Source organism: Lycorma delicatula, chromosome 7 (assembly GCF_047948215.1).
Source record: "Lycorma delicatula isolate Av1 chromosome 7, ASM4794821v1, whole genome shotgun sequence".
NCBI lineage: Eukaryota > Metazoa > Arthropoda > Insecta > Hemiptera > Fulgoridae > Lycorma > Lycorma delicatula.
This window is the reverse complement of record NC_134461.1, coordinates 33,376,906-33,403,097: the sequence shown is the minus strand read 5'-3', so window position 1 is coordinate 33,403,097 and position 26,192 is coordinate 33,376,906. Positions and strand designations below refer to the sequence as shown.

Below are 26,192 nucleotides of genomic sequence, written 5' to 3'. Positions count from 1 at the left end.
TAGCGTTTAATTTAAATTTCTATGTACACAGAAACAAATACATAATTAGTTTTTTTCTAATTACCTTCTCTTTCGCCCTTCCAGCGTGTTTCTGGGCAGATTTGGCAATCAAAGAGCTCTTACTTTCCCCCCACTTCTGATCACTACTGAAAAAACAACTAAGCTTCTTCATATTACTTCCACCGACTAAATTAGGAAAGTGGACCAACAGGAACGTTTCATACAAACGCGGAGTAAAAAAACAAAAAACTACCTTCCACCAGCACGCCAGGGTCGGCACTGCGGGAGCAACAGTGATCTCTCTCCTTCGCAGTCTCGCGTGCAGCTTCCTACGTGCGCATGCTCACAACAGTCTTACACCACGCCGCTGGAATTGTGTAGCGCACATTTCCATGCAAAGATTTTTGTATCTTTTTCATAAACTGGGAATGGCTACTAACATTAAGCTTAAGGATTATATATTGTTCAAGTATAAATAAAGAATTAAAGAAAAAAGGACTCATATTAAATTTTAATCGATAATATGAAGTCAAAATAGGGGGTACTGCAGTTCCACAGTGTCTATACACGAGCCGCTACTACTAGGAAGGCGGGCCGCGAACGGTTGACGATGATAACAGCATGTTAACAGTGTGATGATAACAGTTCCACACTGTTATGCTTTAAAGAAACGCTTACGTATCCGTCCATACCGTTTACAGCTGATTGAAACTTTAAAGACTACTGACTACTCCGTGCGTGTCGACTTCGCGAATGAATTGTTTCAGCATGAAGATTACGACTTTTATTTTAGTGAAAGTGTTAACACGCATAATTTCTGTGTCTAGGGATCAGAAAATCCCCATAAACTCTTACTCCCGAAAATTAATGTTTTCTGTTCAACAATCCGACGGCAAGTTTACAGTACATCCCTTTTCTCTAAAGCAAGCGAAATTGGAGGTGCTAATTTGGAAAACTTCGTACACGGCTCTATTCTCTACTGTAAGATGAACTAGAGAATTTTATTTGGCAACAAGAAGGTAGGTGCTTCCTCACTGGCATAATTCTGTACGGAATTGGTCGAATTACGTTTCCGCGACGCTGGATTGGTTTGCGGTAGCCTGATCTGACTCCATGTGTTTTTTTCTTTATCGTTTTATAAAGAAAACTGTGCATGTTTCTTCTCTACCTACTGATTTACCGGATTTAAAGCACAAGACCGAAGCAGCTATTGCTTCCAATACTCCATATATGCTGGTTAAAGTATGATGGGAACTCTCCTACCGATGGGTTGTTCGTGCGTAAAAAAACGTTCACACATTGAACACTTGAAGGAAGAAACTGTAAAAATTATTCTACCATTCTATTTGTGATTCATTGCTGTAAGTAAAAGTAGATATAAAATGACGGTTGACGCACAACAGCCAATCAGAGAGCAGCATTTTTACTGTACTTTAAAGAAGTTTAAGCACGCTACTTAGACCAATTCTAGAGAAAGGTTACATATTATGCAACCTTTACACACAAATTCACATGTTTCGCATTCTTTTGCAAGCATCATTTTCCAAGTTAATGATTCTTTATTATTTTTTCATCTATTATTCTTTTTTCATTGAAGCATAAATATAAAAAAGGGGTTATCTCGAAAACGGTGCATCCTAGGCCAATTCTGACGCGATTTTGAAAGACTTAGCCGATCAGGTACTTTGCTATCACCTGAAACGATAGGTTCTAGTCCCATGCATCTAGGTCCAACCGTTCTGGAGATACTAGCGCGAGCGAAATTCGCATATGTCAATTCTCCTAAAACTTACTTTTCATTACCAGTTTTTCAATAAATCTACTTCATCTTATAAATTTAAGAAAAATAATTGATGAGGTTCTGCATCAATCGGTCATCATTACTTTCAACAAAAACGGGGTGCAAACATCTGATTCTTTCTGTGTATATGTTCCTTCAGATTTGTGAGACTAAAATTATTTCATATAACGCCGCAAAATACAGTAAATTTATCGATCAAACAGCTTCTACATCACAATTCACAGTTTGTTATAAATGTATTTTATAGTATTAACATACTATAGTTAAAGGCTGTCTACGACGTCAGGGGATTCCCTACAGCAGCAGTCAATAATTCATAATTAGTTGTTTTATTTTACATATATTGGTTTAGATAGACATTACAATAGCATTGATCTTTATATCTACTAAATGTAAATTACAATTTTTTCTACGCATGCGCAGTAGCACATTAATCGATGTAACGAACAAATAAAAGATAACTATTCGTACGGTATTTTCACCGATTTTAAGCTAATTATCAATACAAATACGGTTTTTTTTTAACACTATAAAATTATGTCAAAATGCTGGGAAAACGTTTAAAGCATGTTATTGTAGTAAAGTAAAGAATAAGACGAATTAATTTAATTTTAAAATAATAAAGCCTATGTCGGAATCCCGACTGCGCTTTTTATGAGGTTAAAGGTGATAATAAAGACGAAATAACTAAAATTATTACCGGTACGTATGCTTATAAGAAATTATTACTTATCTGGATTTCGCATACAATAAAAAATGAAAAAAAAAACTGGCTGGCTTTCGAACCAGTTGAGTACAGAATGCGGCTGTTTGTCGTATCATATGATATTGTTATTAACATTCATTACACGTAAAAGATAACATGCAACTAATACAATTAATACAATTTTCACTCTACATGTCATCTTGCTTGTGTAGCCGAACGGATTAAGGAGACAAACAGCCGCATCCCGTACTCAACTGATATATATGTATATATAATATATCAATATGATATATTGAAAAATAAATACTGTATTTCGTAGCTAAAGTATTGTACTTTTATTCATTTTTTTTTTTTTTTTATTCTAATATCTCTTTTCATTCCCATGCTACGCGTATATGTGTAAAATTTATCTGCCGAGCCTAGAAAATTACAAATTCTGTTTTTCAAAGTTTACATTGTAAACTTCACAGAAAATTCTACATATAACGTTCATTGCATAATGCAACACTGAATAATTTTATAATTTGGCTTTTGTGAATTTAATTAAAACACTGCAACTGTTTCTGATTGAAAAAATAAAAATAAATTTTATCTCGATAATTCTGATTTGTATTCTCGATTATAATCGAAAAAGAAAATTATTTGACAACGCGTCTGAAAAATGTGAAAGGTTAGCTTAATGATTTACTGTAATTTTTCTACGATAAAATTTATAAATACAGCAACAAATATAAAATTCAGAACAAAATTTGTTTAAGTAGATATAGAAATTTCAGAAAAAAAACGTTGTAAATACACGAAGATCAGTCGTATAACGAAAAAAATGTACGTAAATAAAAAAATTTTTATTAATACAATTAAATTTCCAGAAAAAACATCTCTATTCAGTCAAATTAAAAATTATTTTTATTACATAATTTTGAAGCAGGCTTCCTTGTTACATTAACGAAAGTCAACTTTTTCACATAGGCATACAGTTAGTTTTGGATATGTTCTTAAAACTTTGTTTATTTAATAATATTATTCGTGCATCGATATGATAAAACAAACAAAATTGAATTGATCTAAGAAGCACTTTTTTTTGAAGTCTGAATAAATAAGACTGTAAATGGAAAGTTTATTACTGCATTAAATAATTACACCTATAATATTTATTAAAAATACAGTTGTATAAATAGGTTTTTATTGTATTTTTTTTTAAGTACTGATAAGGAGTTATTATAAGAAAAAAAAAACATAAATGATAACGTGCAGTGTTATGACATGAATAATTTTATAATAAAGATTCTGAAATAAATTGTAAATAAATATGTAATAATAATTTTAAATTATATTTCTATTGCGAGACGTGGAAAAATATTATAAAAATGTATTTCTATTTATATATAAATTAAATAATATTCCTTAAACGGCGTACTCGTTTTTTATTGAAAATAAAAACTTTTGTACCGATTCAAACTTATTTGTTAGGCTTTAAAGCATTCAAAACTTTGTCGCAGCCCCTCCTTCTTTTTTTGTCAGAAACGTTTTCATACCACTTAAATGTAATTTAACAAAGTTTATGCTTATAAACTTACATAATTTCATTAGTATGACATTTTACACAACATATTTTTTGTCAAATTATCTTACTGTTTCATTAAAAAAAAAAAAAATAATAATCACATTTATTTCTTTTTTTTTTGTCTGCTTATCTACTACAAAAACCAACTTTAGCGAAGTTTATCGGCAATCTTTTAACGAAAGCTCTTCTGAGAATACAATCTAATAAAATATTTTAAGATTAAAAATTAAATAATATATAATATTTGAAGAAACTGAGAATTTTTTTTATTAAGATAATCTTCCCCCCCCCCCCCCCCTAATACTTGACGTAACTGTATGCAATTTACACGTTTCATTTGTATTTTCATAAAAAAATTTCAAGATAGAAATTACATAACATAAAATCTAATAAAACTTTTCCAGGAAACTTCTTTTTAAAATTTGAATGGGATATCCTTATCCTTCCTGACAAACCTGTTTACTGTTTATGATTTATTTGCTAGTATTTCCACCTCCTTGCTAGATATTTTAACACATACATACTATACAAAAAAAATATATAAGTAAAAAATGAATACGGGAAATCTACTCGGGTAAAGGTTTTGCCTCATTTTAAGCAAACTTTTTACCCGTAAGATATGGCATTCGAAGGAGCACAGAATAATTCCGATCATTAAATTATAATTATATTTAAAATAAAGAAAAAATTATACATGAAATTGAAAATAGTTTTTAACAAGAATAGAAGTGATTTTGTTATGAATTTAAACGGAATAATAAAGAAAATTGTTTAAATTTTAATTTTATCTAATAATTTTAAGTATGTATAATAACTGTTAGATCGTTCAAAAAGAATAAACTTTCGCCGTACCGCATTTTTGCAGTTTAAATCGTATTTGCAAAGTTACTGATCTTTCCCGCATAATGATTTCTACTTATCAATTACTTTAATCAGGAGCAATCACATCCTAACAAACTGAAAAAAGCCCTTCGGTGTTTCAATATTTCGCTTCTTTTTTTTTTTAACCTCCGGAACTACCATTATATATATTGCTTCAGAGGATGAGATGAATGATTTGAGGCGTGTGTGAAAATGCCATGCCTGACTGGAATTCGAACCCGGGACCTCCAGATGAAAGGCCGAGACGCTACTACTCGCGCCACGGAGGCCAGCCAGTATTTCGCATTAATTAATTTATTATTTTTCTCGGTTGCTATGTAGCAGCTATAGCTATAAAGTACGATGCCTTTATATAAATTGACCCAAAATGTCGATGTCGATGTTTCACGGCCTCCTGAGTTCAATAAATGTAAAAGAAGCCCATAAAACATTCCGGAAGATGAATAAACATATTTGCGTTGGTATGTATTTTGAAAATATCTACTGATTGGCTCTACATAAATTCTTCGAAAATGGCTGAAAAAGTTTCTGTATATGGGGGGGAGAACTGATGGAATTAAATTTTGGACGAAATTAAAAAAGGGTAGGGGTAGTTCGTCAATTTTTTTACTTTTCTGCAATGGTCTTAAAAAAATGTTAATACGATGACTTTTTTTAGCACTTATTTAGTGAAGATCCCAAAGTTTTAAGTCAATCGCATTTTTCTTTATTTTTCCTGTTTAGCCTCTGGTAATTACCTTTCAGATAATACTTCAGAGGATGATATATATGAGTGTAAATGAAGTGTAATCTTGTACAGTCTCAGTTCGACCATTCCTGAGATGTGTGGTTAATTGAAACCCAACCATCACCAAAGAACACCGGTATCTACGATCTAGTATTCAAACCCGTGTAAAAATAATTGACTTTACTAGGATTTGAACGCTGGAACTCTCGACTTCCAAATCAGCTGATTTGAGAAGACGCGTTCACCACTAGACCAATCCTGTGGGTCAATAAGTCAATCGGATCTAGGAATGATGATATTCATATTATTTCCGAACAGCTTTTGGCCATTACCTCAAAAACCCGGTAACAAAAAAAGTTGAAATTTAGTACCGATATTTAGCTATATGTAATCCAGCTTTGGCCTGATTTTTGACTCTATCGGTCAAGGGGGCATCATTTTACCTATATTTCCCCCCTCCTTGACAATTGCTGTACAGATTGTACTGCGATGTGTTGGCCAAACTTAAATAACTGATTCAGGAATTAAAGCAAACATAAAACTTCATTTGGACAAATGTTCTCCTTCTTCTTTTTCCTTCCATCCGCTATTTTGTATTTTAATAAAAATCTGTATCTTAAGAACGGATTGAGATATTTTGACTGAATTTGGTTGATACGCAGCCAGAAATATCTTCTACAAAATAAATAAGTTTTAAATATATCAACTTTGCTAAATTAAAATGTGGCGGCCATTAAACTTTATTAATCATTAATAATACTATAAATATTAGTTTTATCGAATTATATTTTTTAAGTAAAGTTTTAAGACTTTTATTGTGAACAAAATGTCAGTTAAAAAATAGTTGAGGTATGACTGAAATTATTTGGACTGCAAAAACTATGCCTGAGAACAGACATAAAATTGTCAAATTGCATAATTTCCATTCTACTCTCCTACCGATAAACGGGTAAGCTAATATCCGTTTAGCAAATTATACTCTAAATACAGTACAATTTTTACAAAATTGGAATTTTGTGAATAAAAATTACACCATCTTTCCGGGAATCAAACGAGAGAATAGCTAGTCCAAAAAATAGCGTACATAATTTATTTGTATACCAATTAGTACGCACTCGCGCATGTTAGATTATTATATTATGTTACATTTTTCTAATTAATATAAATTTAATTACTAAAACATTTTAATACACCTGATACGTTCATCAAGGTTAATCGTTCCGGCAGCTTCCAGTAAGAAAAATGCTACACCTGACCCGCCGGGATTCGAACCCGGGACTCCCGGATGAAAGGTGAGACACTATTATTTCGCCAAAGAGATCGGCGGGACCAATCTCCTTCTGACCCGATATTGTTAACTATGATCCAAAATATTTTACTGAGAATTTTTATTTCAATTATACTTTTAGGAAAGCGTAATTTTTAACATAAAAACGTGATTTGATCAAGGGAATCAAATCGGGTCCAAATTTTTTTATTGAAAAGTTTGATTTTTTCACAATTATATTATATAATTAGATGATTTATATTTAATCGTACGCCGAATTTGAAATAAAAATCTGTTAAGCATATCTTTGCCAGCTTTTATTATTATACTTTCGAATTGTTTTACCATATACGTTTTAAAAAAAGAAATTCATTAAAATATTAGGTGAATAAACATTACAAAATCTTGCCGGGAATCAAACGAGAAAACAATTGATCCAAAAGTTAGCGTACAATTAGTATATCAAAAGCAACCAATAAGTGTTTACTCGCACGTGTAATATTATTATATTATGTTAAATTTGTCTAATAAAAATAATTATAATTATTAAAACGTTTTAATATACCTGATACATTCATCAAGATTATCCGTTCCTGCAGCGTCCAGTAACAATGTATTCAACTTCTCTATTTTTCTGTCTCTTCTTATTCTTTTTACCTGACTACTACTTCGTCGATATCCTCTATTATAATCCGAACTATTATTAGTTTTTATTGAACTTTCATCAACCGAATATAATCTTTCAAGTTCATTAGTTCTTAAATTACCTACAGACATTGCTATTTCCATTAGACTACACTGCACTTAAATTAGTTATAATTTACACTACCATTAAGAACAGACTCTACCATGAGGTACTAAACACTGTTCTATTTTATAAGGAAAACTGAGAACAAATAGGTTAACCGGATTCCCACCAAACGAATTAAAACTTATCCTGACTATACTTCAGTTCGTTGTGGCCTTGAATTGTCGCACAATCATAGTCATTAACACCGAACTATGTCAAGTAATTCTAAAACGTTTACTTATACACTGATAACGGTATAATTCCTTAACATGTTTCTGATCATAAGGGAAATCCCCTCTTTAACTGCTACTGTCATATGTTTCCCCCACTATCACTGTGACCAGTCGGATGGGAGTAACAGTTTAAACCAGTTTAATAACAAATAGCTGTTATCACAACACACACACACACACCCCGAGAGAAAGAGAGATAAATACATATGTATATATTTATTTCCTATTCTTCTTATCATTGCCTATGATTATGATAAACAAATTTTTTCACCTGGATCGCTGGTTGTACTATTGAAATATATAAATACCGTATGCCCGTATACCACCTGCACCATTTTGAATGGAATGACGTTTACAAAAATAGCTGTCCGTTGTACAAGATTTTTAAGATTTCATACTGATAATGTAATCATTAAACTATATATATATGTATACATACTAGAATACCTGCGCGTCTTTGCCCGTGCTATATGGTGTCTTACGTTACCCGTCGCGGTCAGGAGACTCTAATCTCTGGATCTCTCTGTATTCATTATTAAACTCATGCATATGAGAATAATAATGATAAATATAAATTAAAGCCTGTTCAATTTATAAAAACTATTAGTATATTTTAATTTCTTCAGAGCAATAGTTTGGTAAGTACAGGACCGGCTAATTAACTCACCGGGTTGATCTAGTGGTGAACTCGTCATCGCAAATCAGCTGATTTCGAAGTCGAGAGTTCTAAGGTTCAAATCCTATTAAAGACAGTTACTTTTATACGGATTTGAATACTAGATCGTGGATACCGGTATTCTTTGGTGGTTAGGTTTCAATTAACTACACATCTCAGGAACGGTCGACCTGAGACTGTACAAGACTATACTTCATTTACATTCATAATATCATCCTCATTCAAACTCTGAAGTAATACCTTACGGTGGTTCCGGAGGCTAAACAGAAAAAGAGAGAGTATCACTAATTGGTTTTTAGATTTCCCGTTGCGGCTTCGTTTAAGAAATACTTAATCAGAATTACACATATCTCAGTATTATCCCATCTCATAAATATTGATTCAATATACATAGCATAAAACGGCAAAAATTAAAAAACAAATTAGGTTTTTTTATCCCTTAAAATATTAAAAATTCAAAAAACCCGAAAATGATTTTTAAACATTTATCTGAAGCGTATTTTCAAGTCTAAATCGAGTGAATACCTAATTTTTTGTAGTCAGAAATGGAGAAAATTTTCAATCATTGTTCGAAATTTTTTACATATTTTCACCCCTCTCAAGGTCGAATTTCAAAAGACTAGAAATTACATTTTAATATACACATGAAGATTCTATAAACTAAAAATCAAATTGATATCCTCATTTGTTACCGAGAAATTACAAAAATAGTAAATTTAATTTTTACTCCATTTTAACAGTAAACTCGGAATTTCAAAAAAATACGTAGTTTTTGCTTGGTGTTGATTATGAATCATTCACGACCACGACATGCTCTTTTATATATATATATATATATATATATATACATATATAAATAATCTATAAACATATATGTTTATAGATTAATCAATTCAAACAGAAATGTAATTGAAACTGTTTTGTTTTGACTACGACCTACATACAGCGAAATAAAATGCTTTAGATAAAACAAAAGACTTGGCTATGGGTTATTACCGGTGTTAGAAAATTAAACTCCTATCTTCGAAATAGCACTAGAGACTTATCGTAAGCTCTCCTTTGTATTTTTCTTACACATATGCTATTGTTATCTCATACGAAAACATTTTTATCGATAATTTAATAATAATTTTTCATTGTGACAACGAACGTTCATTACCGTAAATGTTTCGTGAACAGCAGAACTATAGAATTAATGAAAAAAAAAAGACCCTGCGTTCATTGCGAGTTATTACGCAAAGGAGCGTGGAAATCGTTCTACCGGCAGAGAATTTGATATAGACAATCCTACATTTTAGACTGATGAAAGAAAGAAAACGAATTTCTCGTGGCCAATAAAGACAAGAGATTTTGACAAAAGACTCGCAGTATCTGGAAGTAGAAGAAAAACGTTCAGTGCGTATATGAAATGTACGTCAATCTGGATACGGATTTCTGTAGAAATATGGCTGATGAAAACACCCTGGAAATCACCGATGAATTAAATAATGATAAAAATGAATTTAGTCTTATAGCTAGTCTTAAGTGGCTGTAGCACAATGAAAGAAGCGGATTGTATAAATCGGTTCAATCACTGAAAGCACATGAAAAAATGTGATATAAAATAATATAGATATGAACGTGATTTAATATAAATAAAAGAGTTTTATTAATCTGTTATTTAATTAACTGTTATTACGTTAAATAATAAACTTAGGCCACAATAAGCTAGTCAGATGTAATCCGGAATGGCACTTTGATGACCTCTGGTCTCGTTAGAGAACAGCTACTACGAATTCCCCCACCACATCACACTAATGGCGCGAACTTAACACTGGGTACGTCGATTTTTTTCCCGATATAATTTTTTTTATTCAAAGTAGGACGACAATACCTCAACGGCTACCAGAAACATACGATGATAAACTGATAAAGTTTCAAAGATAAGTTATAAATTTACGAAAAAGGAATAAAATTATTACCTAAATTAAATCGGGAGTGCGGATCGTAAACCGGTAACTTTCGAAAAAATCGACAAAAATTGAAAGTATAGGTGTAAAGAGTGTTCAGATATGAACTGCCAACTCAACATCGAAAAACCAACATCGCTCGGTCATGCTGGCAATATTTTCAGACAGGAAAAAATTAATCCTGCATGTAATCTTTAAAACGAAATATCTACCGAAAGATGAAAAATTTCTACCCGACATTATTGTACGAACATAAGAGAAGGGATGGATGAATAATGAATTAATACCGGACCGGATTAAATGCGTCTGGGAGCGTCGATCGCGCTTTATTAGTAAAACCTTCCAACTTGTAACGGTCAGTTTTAGGAAGCATAAGACCAATAATGTAAAGTAAAGATTGATTGCTGAATGTGTGATCAGGTTATTATTCCTTTAGAATGACATCTATTCTCCAACATGTAGTTATCTAGGTATAGCACACAAACTTGATGGGCAACGCGACACACGAAACTATATCGTTTGGTAAAATTAAGAAACCATTGTCTTTCACTAGGTGTGTGAATGGATTATTGCGGCTTGATCAACTAAGCCACAACGATCGACTTAGTTGACAAATTATTGCGGTCATCTTAGTGCAGTCCGCCTCTCCACACTCTAGCTACGGCGTGCCGTAGAATCAATTAATAAACTCTTAACTCGCAGGAAATAATAAAACACACTTAATATTTCGTGATGATTTGCTGATCAACGATAATTTAAAAAATTTTAGAAGTTATGAAAATGTTAGCGTATACCGTAGAAATATATTCATACTGTAGTTCTGCCAATCTTTTACATTTGTCTTAAATCAACTGATGAACTTTGCATAACATTCACAATAATGCTTATTTTTTTTTATTAAATTTAAACCGCGAAAAACCTTTAAATAATTTTTTTTACATAAAAAATTTCTTTTTTAACCTAGTAGAAAATGTCAGCTCTATATAAAATTAATAAATATTATTTATTAACTTATTAATAAATATTATAAGAGGACTAAGCAACAGAAATCTGCCGGTTAGGTGGACGGGTAGAAAAAGTAATGAAAAGTTCTAGAAAAAATGAATGAAATCAGATCGTGTTTTTTTTTTCAACTTGATTGAATAAAAAAGAAAAAATTTGTTGGGCATGTGTTGTAAATAACCAATTCTTAATAAATATAATTTAAGGAAAAATAGTAGGGAAGAAACCATAGAGACTTCCCAGAGCTGTATTCTTCAAGAACACGGAGAAGGGAATCAAAAGAGAATTCAAGATGACAGCAATGGAATGAGAGAGAGTGACAAGCAATGCATTAAGAAGTTGATTGATTTGACCAATTAGATTATTTTTTAATTATTAACTTTTTTTAAATATCTTTGAAAACCCAATATTTCAGCATTTTCGGTGTTTCTATACCTAAGTAAACTCATATAGGTCAGATTACAAAGATTGTATTGCATTAAGTAATATTCCAGTTTTGAAAATTTTCATTTTAATAATAAGCTAAAAAAAACAACTGTGGTTTTCATGTTTGTTTTTATCTACTAACATATATTTATAAAATTTAGCATACGTTTAATACTGAAATGGATTTATGAATGATACTGAATTCAATGAGGACAGACTTTGTTTATATTAAAATACGCTTTCATAAATCATTATGATACACATAATATTATTGTAGTTATAATATCCAAACCAATATGCTCGAAAAGCATGGGCTGTTTTATTTTCAAAATACTTGTATGTATACTAATTGTTCTAGGATAAAATTTGAATGGTTAATTATCCAAAAAGCTTTGTTTAAAACAGTTTTTTTATTATTAATTTTAAAAAGAGCTTTATGCTACTATTATTATGATTATTTTAATAACATTTTAAAAGTAAATTTTACCTCCTAATAATATTCCACAATACTTATGTTGTTTTTTCTGTTTTTTTATTTATTTCTCATCTGAAGAGATTGAGTGTCTGAAATATAAAGAAAAAATAACTGAAGTTTTCAGTAACCATTATAAAAAAAATGACCAGTAATAAAGCAAAAGTTACTGTTCCTAAATTTTTAGCCTACTTATTAAACTCATCGAAATTACAGAAATTTCTTTTAATTCAGTTTTTTTCAAATTAAAGTAGAATTGTTGCAAAATAGAGACCAAAGCAAAAACAGTAGTTAGTTTACTAAAATATTATTTTACAACCGTAGTTTATTGGAAGCGTTATATAGTTTGGAAGGCTTATAGAATTTCTCAGGTAAAACTCAAAAGTTGATAAAAGAATTATAAGAAAAATCCACAGCCCAAAACTGGAAGATAATATTTATAAATTAAGAAAACAGAATAAATTTACCAACATTTTGAAAAAATATACCATAGAATGAGAAAAAAAGACTCAAATTTTATATCACTTATATAGAATGAATGGAACTAGATTAATAAAACAAATATTTAAATTTTTCAGAAATGAAATTCAAAAAAGCTGGTTAAAAGAAATCAAAAAAGATTTAAAATTATTACGTATTTCAAAAGAAATAATTTTCAATAGATAATCTTTCAGATAACTAGTTGATGAATCTAAATTTCTAAAAAAATAGAAAAGGGAACACAGTAGATGGACCAAAGAAAGGAGAGAAAGGTTAAGGAATAGAACAAAAGAATTTTAGGAAAGAAAAAATGCAGAATTACTCTACAAATTATTCTCATTACAAAATCTATAACTAAAGCACATTACTAGACTGAATTTCTTTCATACATTATATATACAATGCAGGTAGTAGTAGTAATAATAATTATAATTGTCGATCTCCGTGGCAGACTGGTTGTGTCTCTGTCTTTCACCCTGGGATCCTGGGTTCGAATCCTGGTCAGGCATGGCATTTTTCGTATGCTCCAACTTTCCATTAGAGCTAAATAACCACAGCAGTTAATGTCTGTCATCTACTCTCTCTTTTTTGTAATAAAAATAAATAAATAAACATTTGTATTTATTTTATAAGCAATTAAATAAAATTTAATATAAATATTTAATGCAATTAATTTAATAAAATCTAATTTTAATTTAATAAGCAATTTAATTAAAATTCAAAATTATTCTATAGTCAATACATAAAAATTCAACATAATTAATTATGTCATCATAAAAAAATTGCATAATGTCAAAAAAGATTCAAACATAAATATCATAATATAAATCTCTAGTAAAAAACATCTTTACTAGTGAGCTAATTTATCACTAGCAGTGCAAATGGCTTTCATAAAGCCCTAAAAAAAATAAAAGTACATTACTATTGTTAAATTTCTTCAAATAATGCTTTGCAAAGGTTTCAGATAAAGCAATTTTAATCTTTTTTTAAATATATTAAACCATTCATTTGTGAAGAATAAAAGGAGGGAAAGAGAGAGAGATTAACTGACAGATGATTAGATAGACTGAGAAAAATTCATTTTTACATGAAACCTACAGATTTTCAATTGGGCTACATCAATATTCTTGGCTAGAACTTATGTAAACAAATAAATCTTTTATTCTGATTGATAGGTAATTATATCACATCAGATCACGTCATTATAAGATAAATTATAAATATAGAAAATCTGACAACAAAGTTGTAATACTTTCCTGGCATTTGATATTTATTCTTATATGGTGGAAAAATAATTACACATGAAAAAAGTTTTCTAAGATTTCTTTTTTGGGGTGTGGGTAACTATGGTGAACTTTTATTGTAATTTTATTATTTAATCTTTTAACAATATTAAAAGTTTAAATAAACCAAAAAAAGTTTTGAGAAATAAAAAAAGATTGATATTTTTAAACTTCAATCAGCTCCTCCTCTTCAATATTACCCAAAAATGACAAGAACAGCATGCACTCATGTACTGAGCTTAATATAAAGTGGGATTATAAAATTTATGTACTCCAGTCCCTGGAGATATTGACCCCCAACATTTTACCAATCAATTATTGCCTCGTACGTACAAGTTTCTATACAGAATGTCATTAAAATCGTTTTATTCAGGCAAACATTATTAAGCTTCAAACATGCCTGTATGCATGTGCAAACATTAATCTCCTTTTCTGTTTTTTTGGAGTTCTTGGTCAAGAAACATTGAGAAATGCAAAAAACGATATCCCATTTTTTTAATTGATTACTGTAATTTTGGTCTTGCACCACAGCACTAGAGCTATGATGCCAGGAAAGTAAAATATATTATAACATGAAAATTAGATGAAATTAGATGTTAATTATTTAAATACAAATAACATGGAAATTCAAATCGCCAATCTCTGTGTTGAAGTAGCAGCTTCTCAACCTTCATTATAACTCATGTATGTTTCATTTAACTTTCCTTCTACTCTGACACCAATCTCATCTACAGCAACAGCTTCATCACAAGCAATTTTTATATGAAAAGTTATGTCTAATTTAGAATTTAACTAACGAAAGACCTGATGCTTTAAACTTTGTTTTACAAAGTTAAAGTTCTTTTGAAATTTCTAGGACTTCCTCACATATCAAAGTTCTAGAGACCAGAATGATTTGCATGAGCCCTACAAAACCACTCATATACTGTGGGCAGGATGCATCACCAATTAAACTATTCTCATCAATACAGTTCTTATCCTCATCAGACAACATTGAGTGAGGTCTTTTCACATAACTTCGGATGGTAGTTTTTCAGATGGATGGTTCTCATGGTTCTTGAGAATTACTAATTTTGATCCAAGACCACCTCTGTGGAGCCCACATGTACAGAGGCTAGAGCTAAATACAACTGGGTCCACCGAGGTGGTCAGAGGACATCATATGAGACTAACTACATACAGGCATTCACCCATTGGCATGATAGTTTCCACCTTGGGTTATAGTTGTGTTTCATAAACTGTCACAGTTTCTGTTGCTGTGAAAGAATTAGCTTCCAATTTCCGAACTATATTATTAAATAACTGTAGAATACCATATAAAAATTTCTAAAACAGTTCTCTTTCTACATTTTCAAAAAATCAAATAATAATTTTGGACATTTATCACAAGATAAGTATAATTTTAGGCCATCAAAAATGGAAAGAATATTGCAGTTAACAAACTATGTAACCTTGTGCTGCTATGAGATAATACTTTTTTGTAATGTGTTTCCACAAATTCACAGAACTCTTTAAGTTTCATTACTCTTACTGTACATATGTGAAAATATTTATAAATATTCTGATAAATTCTTTATGAATCTTAATGATACTTTGCAGTAATGCAGTCAAAAGAAAACAAACATATATAATAAAAAAGTTTTTCTTCTTTATAAAATCAGAACACAAATCTTCATATTGTTTTCTATTATTTTGTTTACAATTGATTTTTATAGCTTTTTATTAATAAAAATGAAAAACTGGCAAAGAGTTACATAACTTTCCTGGTGAAATCGTTTAATAAGAGCTTAAGAAATACTTAAAAGTTATATGGGATGGCTAACAAGGGGTTTCTCCTTAACAGATAAGATAACTACTTAGGAGGAAAATTAAGTAGAAACTTAAAGTATGTAATATCAAAGTAAATAATTGTATAAAAAAATGTATATATTCAATTCTTTTAGTATGATTTTAAGATATAGGATCCATTGTGAATATATCTTCCTACCATGTTGACAAATTGTGCACAAAATACAATTGCATCAGTCTTAACCCACCGGGTTAGTCTAGTAGTCAAATTTATCATTACAAAATCATCTGATTTTCAAAGTCAAGAGTTCTCTTGTTGAAGTCCTTGTAAAGGTAGTTAACGCTTGTATGGATTTGTATGCTATGGAGCAGATACTGGTGTTCTTTATTGGTTGGGTTTCAATTAACCACATGTTTTTTTTGGATTACTATGATGCTTTATGTATGTATCTGCTCTGGCAATTAAATTATGTTCTATTTAAAATTTAATATTGAAGGGATATTATATACAAATTTACAGGTATTTTCTACATGTATAAATGTTAAGTGACATTCAATATAAATGTTTACCTATCAATAAAATGTTAACAGCATAGCATGAAACTCTACCCACCATTTTTAACTTTGCTGAAATATGGGAACCAATTTTTTATAGGAAGCTTTGAATCTTAGTATTTCATCCTTACTTTTCAAATTTCAACCTTCAACTTCAAGGATCATTGAAATATCCCCATGTTGTGGAACCACCAGATAAGTTTACTGCCTTCCCCTAGGACCCTACCACATTGTATCATTTCTTTCTTATTTTGTGTTCTATAAATAAGTACAATCTACACTTTTTATAATATTTATGTAACACAAATAACTGATGTTGGCTGGTTAAAATCTAATCACAAATTTTTTAGAAGACAACTTCTAGAACGGTGTAAATGCCATACTAACATCAGGTAATATATGACAGAAAAAATAATAACTTAATTTTTAATTTTTTTCCAGTTTGCAATGATCAAAACTGGCCAGTATTATTTCAGTTCAACATTAATAAACAGTGTTGTTGTATGAAAAAATTAGTTTCCAAAACAACTGATAATTTATATATTTTAAATTTTGATTTTTATCAATTTATTTTTTGGAAAATCATTTACGCTAAATGTAAAGAATGCAATCACATAAAATGAATAAGAGTATTTTCTTTAGATTATACCTGTATAAGTATTTAATACTTCAAACAAAAATGATAAATATTGATAAGTTAATTAAATTATAGTTCCTTATAGTTGACAATCAGTCAATAGTTCTTCTCAAAGTGCGTTAAAGAATAGAAAATTTCCAATTCAAAGTATTTTTTAATTCACATTTCAATAATTCAATGTTAAAACTAAAATAATATATCTTTTATGTTATTTATCTTTATGTTAATTCTATATTATTGTTCACTTTGAACAATGTTAATATAAAATATTATTATTTCTTTATGTTATTTATCTTTATATTAATTCTATACTATTGTTCACTTTGAACAATGTTATATGTTAACATCAAAATATTCTTTATCTTGAAGTTAACCTACTGCTGAAACTTGTACCCGTATGTCAAGTTGCTGTAATGAAATTCAGTTTGACAACTACAAAAGTTTTTACATCTATGCTTTAGAAGTATAACTTTCCATGAATTTTGGTGAAATGTAAAATAATTGCATGGTTGTGTGTAGGTTAAGTTTAATTAAAATTTCCAATTCTTCTAATTTTTTGAAGTCTTGTAGATTTCTATAAAAAAACTATAAAATTGGTGTAATGGCATTTTTATATAAACTGAATTATTTAATGTACTACATTCAGTTACTTATATTTCCTTCTTTTTAACACACTCTTCAGCTACAATTATGTTTAAAAAAAACATAGCGGTTTAATCAATACAAAACAAAATTCCCAGTATTGTTTTTACTTTATCAAATGAAACAATACACATATAAAGATAACTGAAGAAGCCAATTTTAAAGTAATTAAAATAATATCAAATCAATAAAATTTTGTTTAAAATTTTTAACAAATGATATTCATTAAAATAAACTAAAATGTAAATAAATGAAAATCAGCTGGAGAATATTTTTCTAAAAACTCATAATTTTTATATTTTTATTCACATCATTTATTAATTTTATTTTGTTTAATTGTTATTGTTTGTTATATTACGTAGTGTAAAGTGATGTTTAAATAATAGTTTTACATTTAGTCATTAATAAAATCTAGGTACGTAACATATAAAGTGATTAATCCTTTTTTTTGTTCTTTTAAATTTTAATATAAATTAAAATGGTTATTATAATTTTTTTTTTTTTTTTTTTTGTTGGAAAATCATGTTATCTTTATTACATTTGATAGTCATTAGCAAAATATTTTGTGTTCCAAAATTACATTCAATAATTCAAAAAAGGAAAAAAAATATAATCCACATATACAGATATATGTTAGGTATATATATATATAGGTATTTTTGCAAGTTTATTTTACAAGGTGAACTTAAAGGAACTTAGTAGACTTTGTTAAATATTTCAAAGAGAAATGATTTTTTTATAATAAACTTGCAATTTATATATCACCAATTATTTTAATACCATCACATTTATTTATAAGTGAGCTAATTATTTAAAGCATTATTAAACATTTAACTTTGTTGAACAGCTAGATACATTAGGATTTAAAATATTTAAAAGTTATTAAATATTTACAACTCGCTTTCAAAATGGATCGTTAATATTTAATCCTTTTACAAGATAACAGTTTAACATTTTAATACAACAGTCATATATATTACATAGTAACATGAACATTATTAAAGAGTTTATTAATTAAAAAAAAAAAAATTAAATAGCATACTTTAGATTTTAAAGTCAGCGCCTTATTATTTTTAGTATTGAACTTAAACTTTAAATATTAAACTTTACCAAATTTTAAATCCATTAAAGTTTTTATTCATTAGCAAAATAATTTCAGATATTTTGATGAAGTATTTGTAGATAAAGTCAGAGAAACTTTGAATATGAAAATAAGTGTGTCTGTTTTGTACCCAAACAGTTTGAATCATGTAGATCAATAATATTTAATAAATGAGAAATAATTGTTAATTAAACAATGAAATTTAATTGTTATATAATTATTAAAAATATTAAATTACTGAACTGATTTCATGTAACTCAACAAAATACTTTGCCATATAAGACTTTAAGAGTCTTATTTTATGCTTAGATTGCCATTTTTAATATATTACAAATTCATTTAAAAGATCTTCCATTAGAATTATTTAAAAATTAAATTTATATATTTTCTTTTACAATGCCATTATTTCTACCCTAGCAATGAGATTTTAAATAATAATACTCATAAAATAAAATAAAAAATCTGAGTTTTCTGCATCTTTGTTTAATAAATAAGCTCAAATAATTTACTTTAAAACCCTCTGAACTAATTTTTTTTATGCTCATCATATTAATTTAATATCTTCGCATAGTTGCTTTCTTACAATTTTAATAAATTTAATATTTGAGTGTTTTCCACACTCAAATTATATTGTTTTGATAGATTTATTTATTATTTATCAGATTAATGTGGACCTCTTCTTCTTTTTTTATATTTGTTGTGTATTTTGTGTACTGATGAAAGTTTTACTACAATTTTTCTTTGATCTGTTCAGGCAAATACTACAACAGTTCCTTTTTCTACCTATTCCGATGTGATCTATATAATGAATGATTATGCACCATCTGGTAATGCTAAGATAGTATTCATCAGTGTTGATATTGTTGTTATAGTCTGATTCCAGTAAAATAATTTATCTAGATTTCTTAAAATATTAACTGACAGTTTAAATAATGTTGAACTGTAACTAAGATAAATAGCAAGTATTGCTATTCTCGTACAATAAATAGCAGCATCTGTACATGGAGCTATCAGTATCACCACTGTTGTCAATGGTACCAGCCTTAGAAAGGTTAGGAAGCCCTTTAAGTAGGCTTACCATATGTTCAGGATTAGCCCGGGCAGTCCTGTTTTTTTTAGTCTGCCCAGGGATTGAGAATTTTATGACTGGCAAGGTTAATTTTAAATCTATATGTTCGACATTGTGTTTTTAAACATTCTCTTACAGCCGTGCATCTCTAAGCCGACCTTGATTTTACTTAGTCATTTGGCAGCACAACAGGGACAGTCACTACACATTTTCACTACACAAGTTAAGTAAACCTTGTTCTGATTGTTGTAAGATATTTCAGTTTGGAGGAGGGAATTCAAGTTAAACTTTTAAATTTTGAAGAAGTGTCAGGTGGAACTGCTCAAATTTTGACCCAGTATATTTTGCAGTGTGTGAAAAAAATACAAACTTGAAAAAAGTTTGTTTGTTATACTGCTGATAACACTAACAGTAATTTTTGTGGTGTGAAGAGAAAGGGGAATGAAAATGTGTTCAGAAAAATTCAAAGTGATTTAGATAGATCTATTTTAGGAATTGGTTGTTCAGCTTACATTGCACACAATTCAGTACAAATAGCATGTGATTCTCTACTCCTGGACGTAGAAGTTATTGTTATAAAAATTTATAAATATTTTCACATATGTACAGTAAGAGTAATGAAACTTAAAGAGTTCTGTGAATTTGTGGAAACACATTACAAAAAAGTATTATCTCATAGCAGCACAAGGTTACATAGTTTGTTAACTGCAATATTCTTTCCATTTTTGATGGCCTAAAATTATACTTATCTTGTGATAAATGTCCAAAATTATTATTTGATTTTTTGAAAATGTAGAAAGAGAACTGTTTTAGAAATTTTTATATGGTATTCTACAGTTATTTAATAATATAGTTCGGAAATTGGAAGCTAATTCTATCACAGCAACAGAAACTGTGACACTTTATGAAACACAACTATAACCCAAGGTGGAAACTATCATGCCAATGGGTGAATGCCTGTATGTAGTTAGTCTCATATGATGTCCTCTGACCACCTCGGTGGACCCAGTTGTATTTAGCTCTAGCCTCTGTACATGTGGGCTCCACAGAGGTGGTCTTGTATTTACCTGGTACTCATAGGATCAAAATTAGTAATTCTCAAGAACCATGAGAACCATCCATCTGAAAAACTACCATCCGAAGTTATGTGAAAAGACCTCACTCAATGTTGTCTGATGAGGATAAGAACTGTATTGATGAGAATAGTTTAATTGGTGATGCATCCTGCCCACAGTATATGAGTGGTTTTGTAGGGCTCATGCAAATCATTCTGGTCTCTAGAACTTTGATATGTGAGGAAGTCCTAGAAATTTCAAAAGAACTTTAACTTTGTAAAACAAAGTTTAAAGCATCAGGTCTTTCGTTAGTTAAATTCTAAATTAGACATAACTTTTCATATAAAAATTGCTTGTGATGAAGCTGTTGCTGTAGATGAGATTGGTGTCAGAGTAGAAGGAAAGTTAAATGAAACATACATGAGTTATAATGAAGGTTGAGAAGCTGCTACTTCAACACAGAGATTGGCGATTTGAATTTCCATGTTATTTGTATTTAAATAATTAACATCTAATTTCATCTAATTTTCATGTTATAATATATTTTACTTTCCTGGCATCATAGCTCTAGTGCTGTGGTGCAAGACCAAAATTACAGTAATCAATTAAAAAAATGGGATATCGTTTTTTGCATTTCTCAATGTTTCTTGACCAAGAACTCCAAAAAAACAGAAAAGGAGATTAATGTTTGCACATGCATACAGGCATGTTTGAAGCTTAATAATGTTTGCCTGAATAAAACGATTTTAATGACATTCTGTATAGAAACTTGTACGTACGAGGCAATAATTGATTGGTAAAATGTTGGGGGTCAATATCTCCAGGGACTGGAGTACATAAGTTTTATAATCCCACTTTATATTAAGCTCAGTACATGAGTGCATGCTGTTCTTGTCATTTTTGGGTAATATTGAAGAGGAGGAGCTGATTGAAGTTTAAAAATATCAATCTTTTTTTATTTCTCAAAACTTTTTTTGGTTTATTTAAACTTTTAATATTGTTAAAAGATTAAATAATAAAATTACAATAAAAGTTCACCATAGTTACCCACACCCCAAAAAAGAAATCTTAGAAAACTTTTTTCATGTGTAATTATTTTTCCACCATATAAGAATAAATATCAAATGCCAGGAAAGTATTACAACTTTGTTGTCAGATTTTCTATATTTATAATTTATCTTATAATGACGTGATCTAATGTGATATAATTACCTATCAATCAGAATAAAAGATTTATTTGTTTACATAAGTTCTAGCCAAGAATATTGATGTAGCCCAATTGAAAATCTGTAGGTTTCATGTAAAAATGAATTTTTCTCAGTCTATCTAATCATCTGTCAGTTAATCTCTCTCTCTTTCCCTCCTTTTATTCTTCACAAATGAATGGTTTAATATATTTAAAAAAAGATTAAAATTGCTTTATCTGAAACCTTTGCAAAGCATTATTTGAAGAAATTTAACAATAGTAATGTACTTTTATTTTTTTTAGGGCTTTATGAAAGCCATTTGCACTGCTAGTGATAAATTAGCTCACTAGTAAAGATGTTTTTTACTAGAGATTTATATTATGATATTTATGTTTGAATCTTTTTTGACATTATGCAATTTTTTTATGATGACATAATTAATTATGTTGAATTTTTATGTATTGACTATAGAATAATTTTGAATTTTAATTAAATTGCTTATTAAATTAAAATTAGATTTTATTAAATTAATTGCATTAAATATTTATATTAAATTTTATTTAATTGCTTATAAAATAAATACAAATGTTTATTTATTTATTTTTATTACAAAAAAGAGAGAGTAGATGACAGACATTAACTGCTGTGGTTATTTAGCTCTAATGGAAAGTTGGAGCATACGAAAAATGCCATGCCTGACCAGGATTCGAACCCAGGATCCCAGGGTGAAAGACAGAGACACAACCAGTCTGCCACGGAGATCGACAATTATAATTATTATTACTACTACTACCTGCATTGTATATATAATGTATGAAAGAAATTCAGTCTAGTAATGTGCTTTAGTTATAGATTTTGTAATGAGAATAATTTGTAGAGTAATTCTGCATTTTTTCTTTCCTAAAATTCTTTTGTTCTATTCCTTAACCTTTCTCTCCTTTCTTTGGTCCATCTACTGTGTTCCCTTTTCTATTTTTTTAGAAATTTAGATTCATCAACTAGTTATCTGAAAGATTATCTATTGAAAATTATTTCTTTTGAAATACGTAATAATTTTAAATCTTTTTTGATTTCTTTTAACCAGCTTTTTTGAATTTCATTTCTGAAAAATTTAAATATTTGTTTTATTAATCTAGTTCCATTCATTCTATATAAGTGATATAAAATTTGAGTCTTTTTTTCTCATTCTATGGTATATTTTTTCAAAATGTTGGTAAATTTATTCTGTTTTCTTAATTTATAAATATTATCTTCCAGTTTTGGGCTGTGGATTTTTCTTATAATTCTTTTATCAACTTTTGAGTTTTACCTGAGAAATTCTATAAGCCTTCCAAACTATATAACGCTTCCAATAAACTACGGTTTTATAATGCTTTAATTTTGCATTTTTGGATAAATGATTTTTAATTAAAAATGCTTTTTGTAAGACAATAAGCCACTTCTATTTTTTTATATTCTGGCTTTTATCTTCTTTATATACAACATTCAGGATAAAATTATTCCACCTAATATTAAAACTTTGGATTCTCTTGATCGATAATTCTCCTGAAATTTTCATTGTTTGCATTCTAGTTTCATCATTTAAAAAAAACCTTTTTTTTAAATGAAACACAATTTCAGTTGATCATGTCCCCAAAAGAAAAATATAATACCATAAAGAGGGAAAGGGTTTATCCCAGAATTTACTTAAATAAAGAATGACCTTTTTTGTACTTTTAATTTTGTTGTGGAAACTGGAGTACTTAATTTCAAACAGTGTGTACTTATCATATTGTTTTTATCATTGTTAAGATGATAAAAAATAGAAGATGAGAGGAAAATAAAAAACCAAAAGATAAAAGCATATTTATTTCCTTATGGCATTGTTATGTTTTTAGAAAGAAAAATATTAACCAAAAACATATCACTGCTTAGAAGAATGGAATGGCAAACCGAGGTAATGCAAAACAGAAAATATAAGAAAGGAAAAACAAAATATTGACAAGAAATGATCAAAATGTTAAAGGCAATCTACAAATATAAAGAGAAGAAAAGCCCTAAGGTGTTAAGGGTGAAATTATCTAATAATGGGAAAATCAAGTAGTAAATTAGCAATACAAGTGTAGATAATAAGTGGAAGAATTTTATCAAAGTATTACAAGTTTAATATGGGATAAGGATATCAATGAAATGTAAACAGATAACATTCATTTGCACATGACATAGTCTTAGATCACTAAAAGAAGACAGCAAATTGTAGGCATCATGATGAAGGTTTTAAAAAACATGGTAGGAGAAATGAGATCAAAAAAGAAATGTTGCATGAAGAGAAAATCTATAATACTGAGCAGTTAAGTAGAGAATTGAATAAGGCAGGCTGAAATAGTTTGGACACTTACAGCATATTAGTTGGAAGAATATCAAAGTAAATTTTGTTAGAATAAGAGAAAGACCAAGAAAGAGATAATTAGCGTAAGGAAGATCTCAGAAAGTGAACAGAAGTGAAAAAATTTTCACAGAAGAAAGATGAAAAGACAGGTTCATGATCAAAAGTTTTGCAGGACATGCAGGTTCACGATCTGCAGCCCAACTTAATAGTTAGATGAAGGGAAAGGATGATGATTAATTAAAAAATTAATTGTGATTTTTATTATTTTATAAAAATTTTACATTTTACCATGTTAACCAATGAAAACAATTTAGTATCCTTATTAAAAGGAGATTTTCTGAGGTGACACACCACACTTTACAAAATTAGCATTGTCGTATCTACACATTCACCATGTTAAGAGCTGACCAACAATTGAAAGCCATGTATTTCATCTGAACAGTTTTGTTTGTTTTTAAAACTGAAGAAAATTACAATCCTTGAGGATCAATTTTTTAAAAATGCTTATTTCGGTTTTCAAATGAAGAATATGTAGAAACAGGCAAGGTGAACCAATTAATTTACTTCCTAGGACATCTGATCTAATGTCAATGGACTATTGTTTGTGGGATCATATGAAATCATTAATATACAAACAAAAAGGATTCAGAAAAGAAATATTAGTGACAACAATCTTAATATGATTAAGAAGAAATACCCAAGGAATTTTAAATTGTGTTGAATATAACACTGAAGCGGGAAGTTTTGAACAATTTTTATAACAGAAAGTGTGTAATAAACTTTTATTTATTTATTTTAAATAATTGATTTTGTTTCTAGAAAGTCTCCAATATTGGAATGAGTCTAGTTTCGGCTTAAAGCTATAATGAAATACTTTTCTCCACATTTTGCTGTATGTTGTTTACAATATAAGTTAAATTTCATAAAATCTTAAGTTAATGTTACTTTCACACATTTTTTCAAAATTAGATTCTCTATAAATGTTTGTTACATTTTATTTGTTTACTGACAATTTAACAAAGTTGTTGAACATCAAAAATAAAATATTATGTTTTATGACATCAGTTTTTTGTGTTTTACTTAGTTTTAATGGAATTTGTTTTATTTCATTTTTCTGAACAAAAACTGAATGAAACCATCAAATTCACAACTTTACCTAAATTTCAAGAATTTCAGTGTAACTTAATTTTAGTCTGGAGCAGAGATCAGGGCAAAATTTTTCACAAGCTGTATCCTAAAACAGTGCATTTCTAACCCATGTTTATATGAACCTTTTTCTTTATTTTCACTTGTTGAACATGCTCTGAGATTCTTAACATTTCTGTATGAGACATTACATATATGTATATAACAGCAGATATTAATAACAAGGAAACAGTTTCCATGTAAAAAAATTTGATCATTTTTATTACTCAATTTTTAAATCTTTCTGTCCACATTACTACAGTTCAAAGTAGTATGGTATTACTACTACTACTACTTTCACTGCTATACAATTTGTTACCACTGTAAGTAAAAATGAGGTTTTGTT

General features: G+C 29.0%; 1 protein-coding gene across 3 annotated transcripts in view; it reads right to left on the bottom strand.

Moving 5' to 3' along the window:
* Positions 1 to 26,192, bottom strand: part of LOC142328462 (uncharacterized) — a 100,485-nt gene that overhangs the window by 62,310 nt on the left and 11,983 nt on the right. For 2 of the 3 annotated variants that reach the window (XM_075372262.1, XM_075372263.1), the window contains exon 1: positions 7,513 to 8,008. The exons of the other annotated variant lie outside the window; for it this stretch is intronic. In XM_075372262.1, coding sequence (XP_075228377.1) covers positions 7,513 to 7,736 — 224 coding nt within the window. In that variant the 5' untranslated portion in view covers positions 7,737 to 8,008. Of the gene's footprint in view, positions 1 to 7,512; positions 8,009 to 26,192 lie in introns of those variants that run through there. 3 annotated transcript variants of the gene reach the window in all.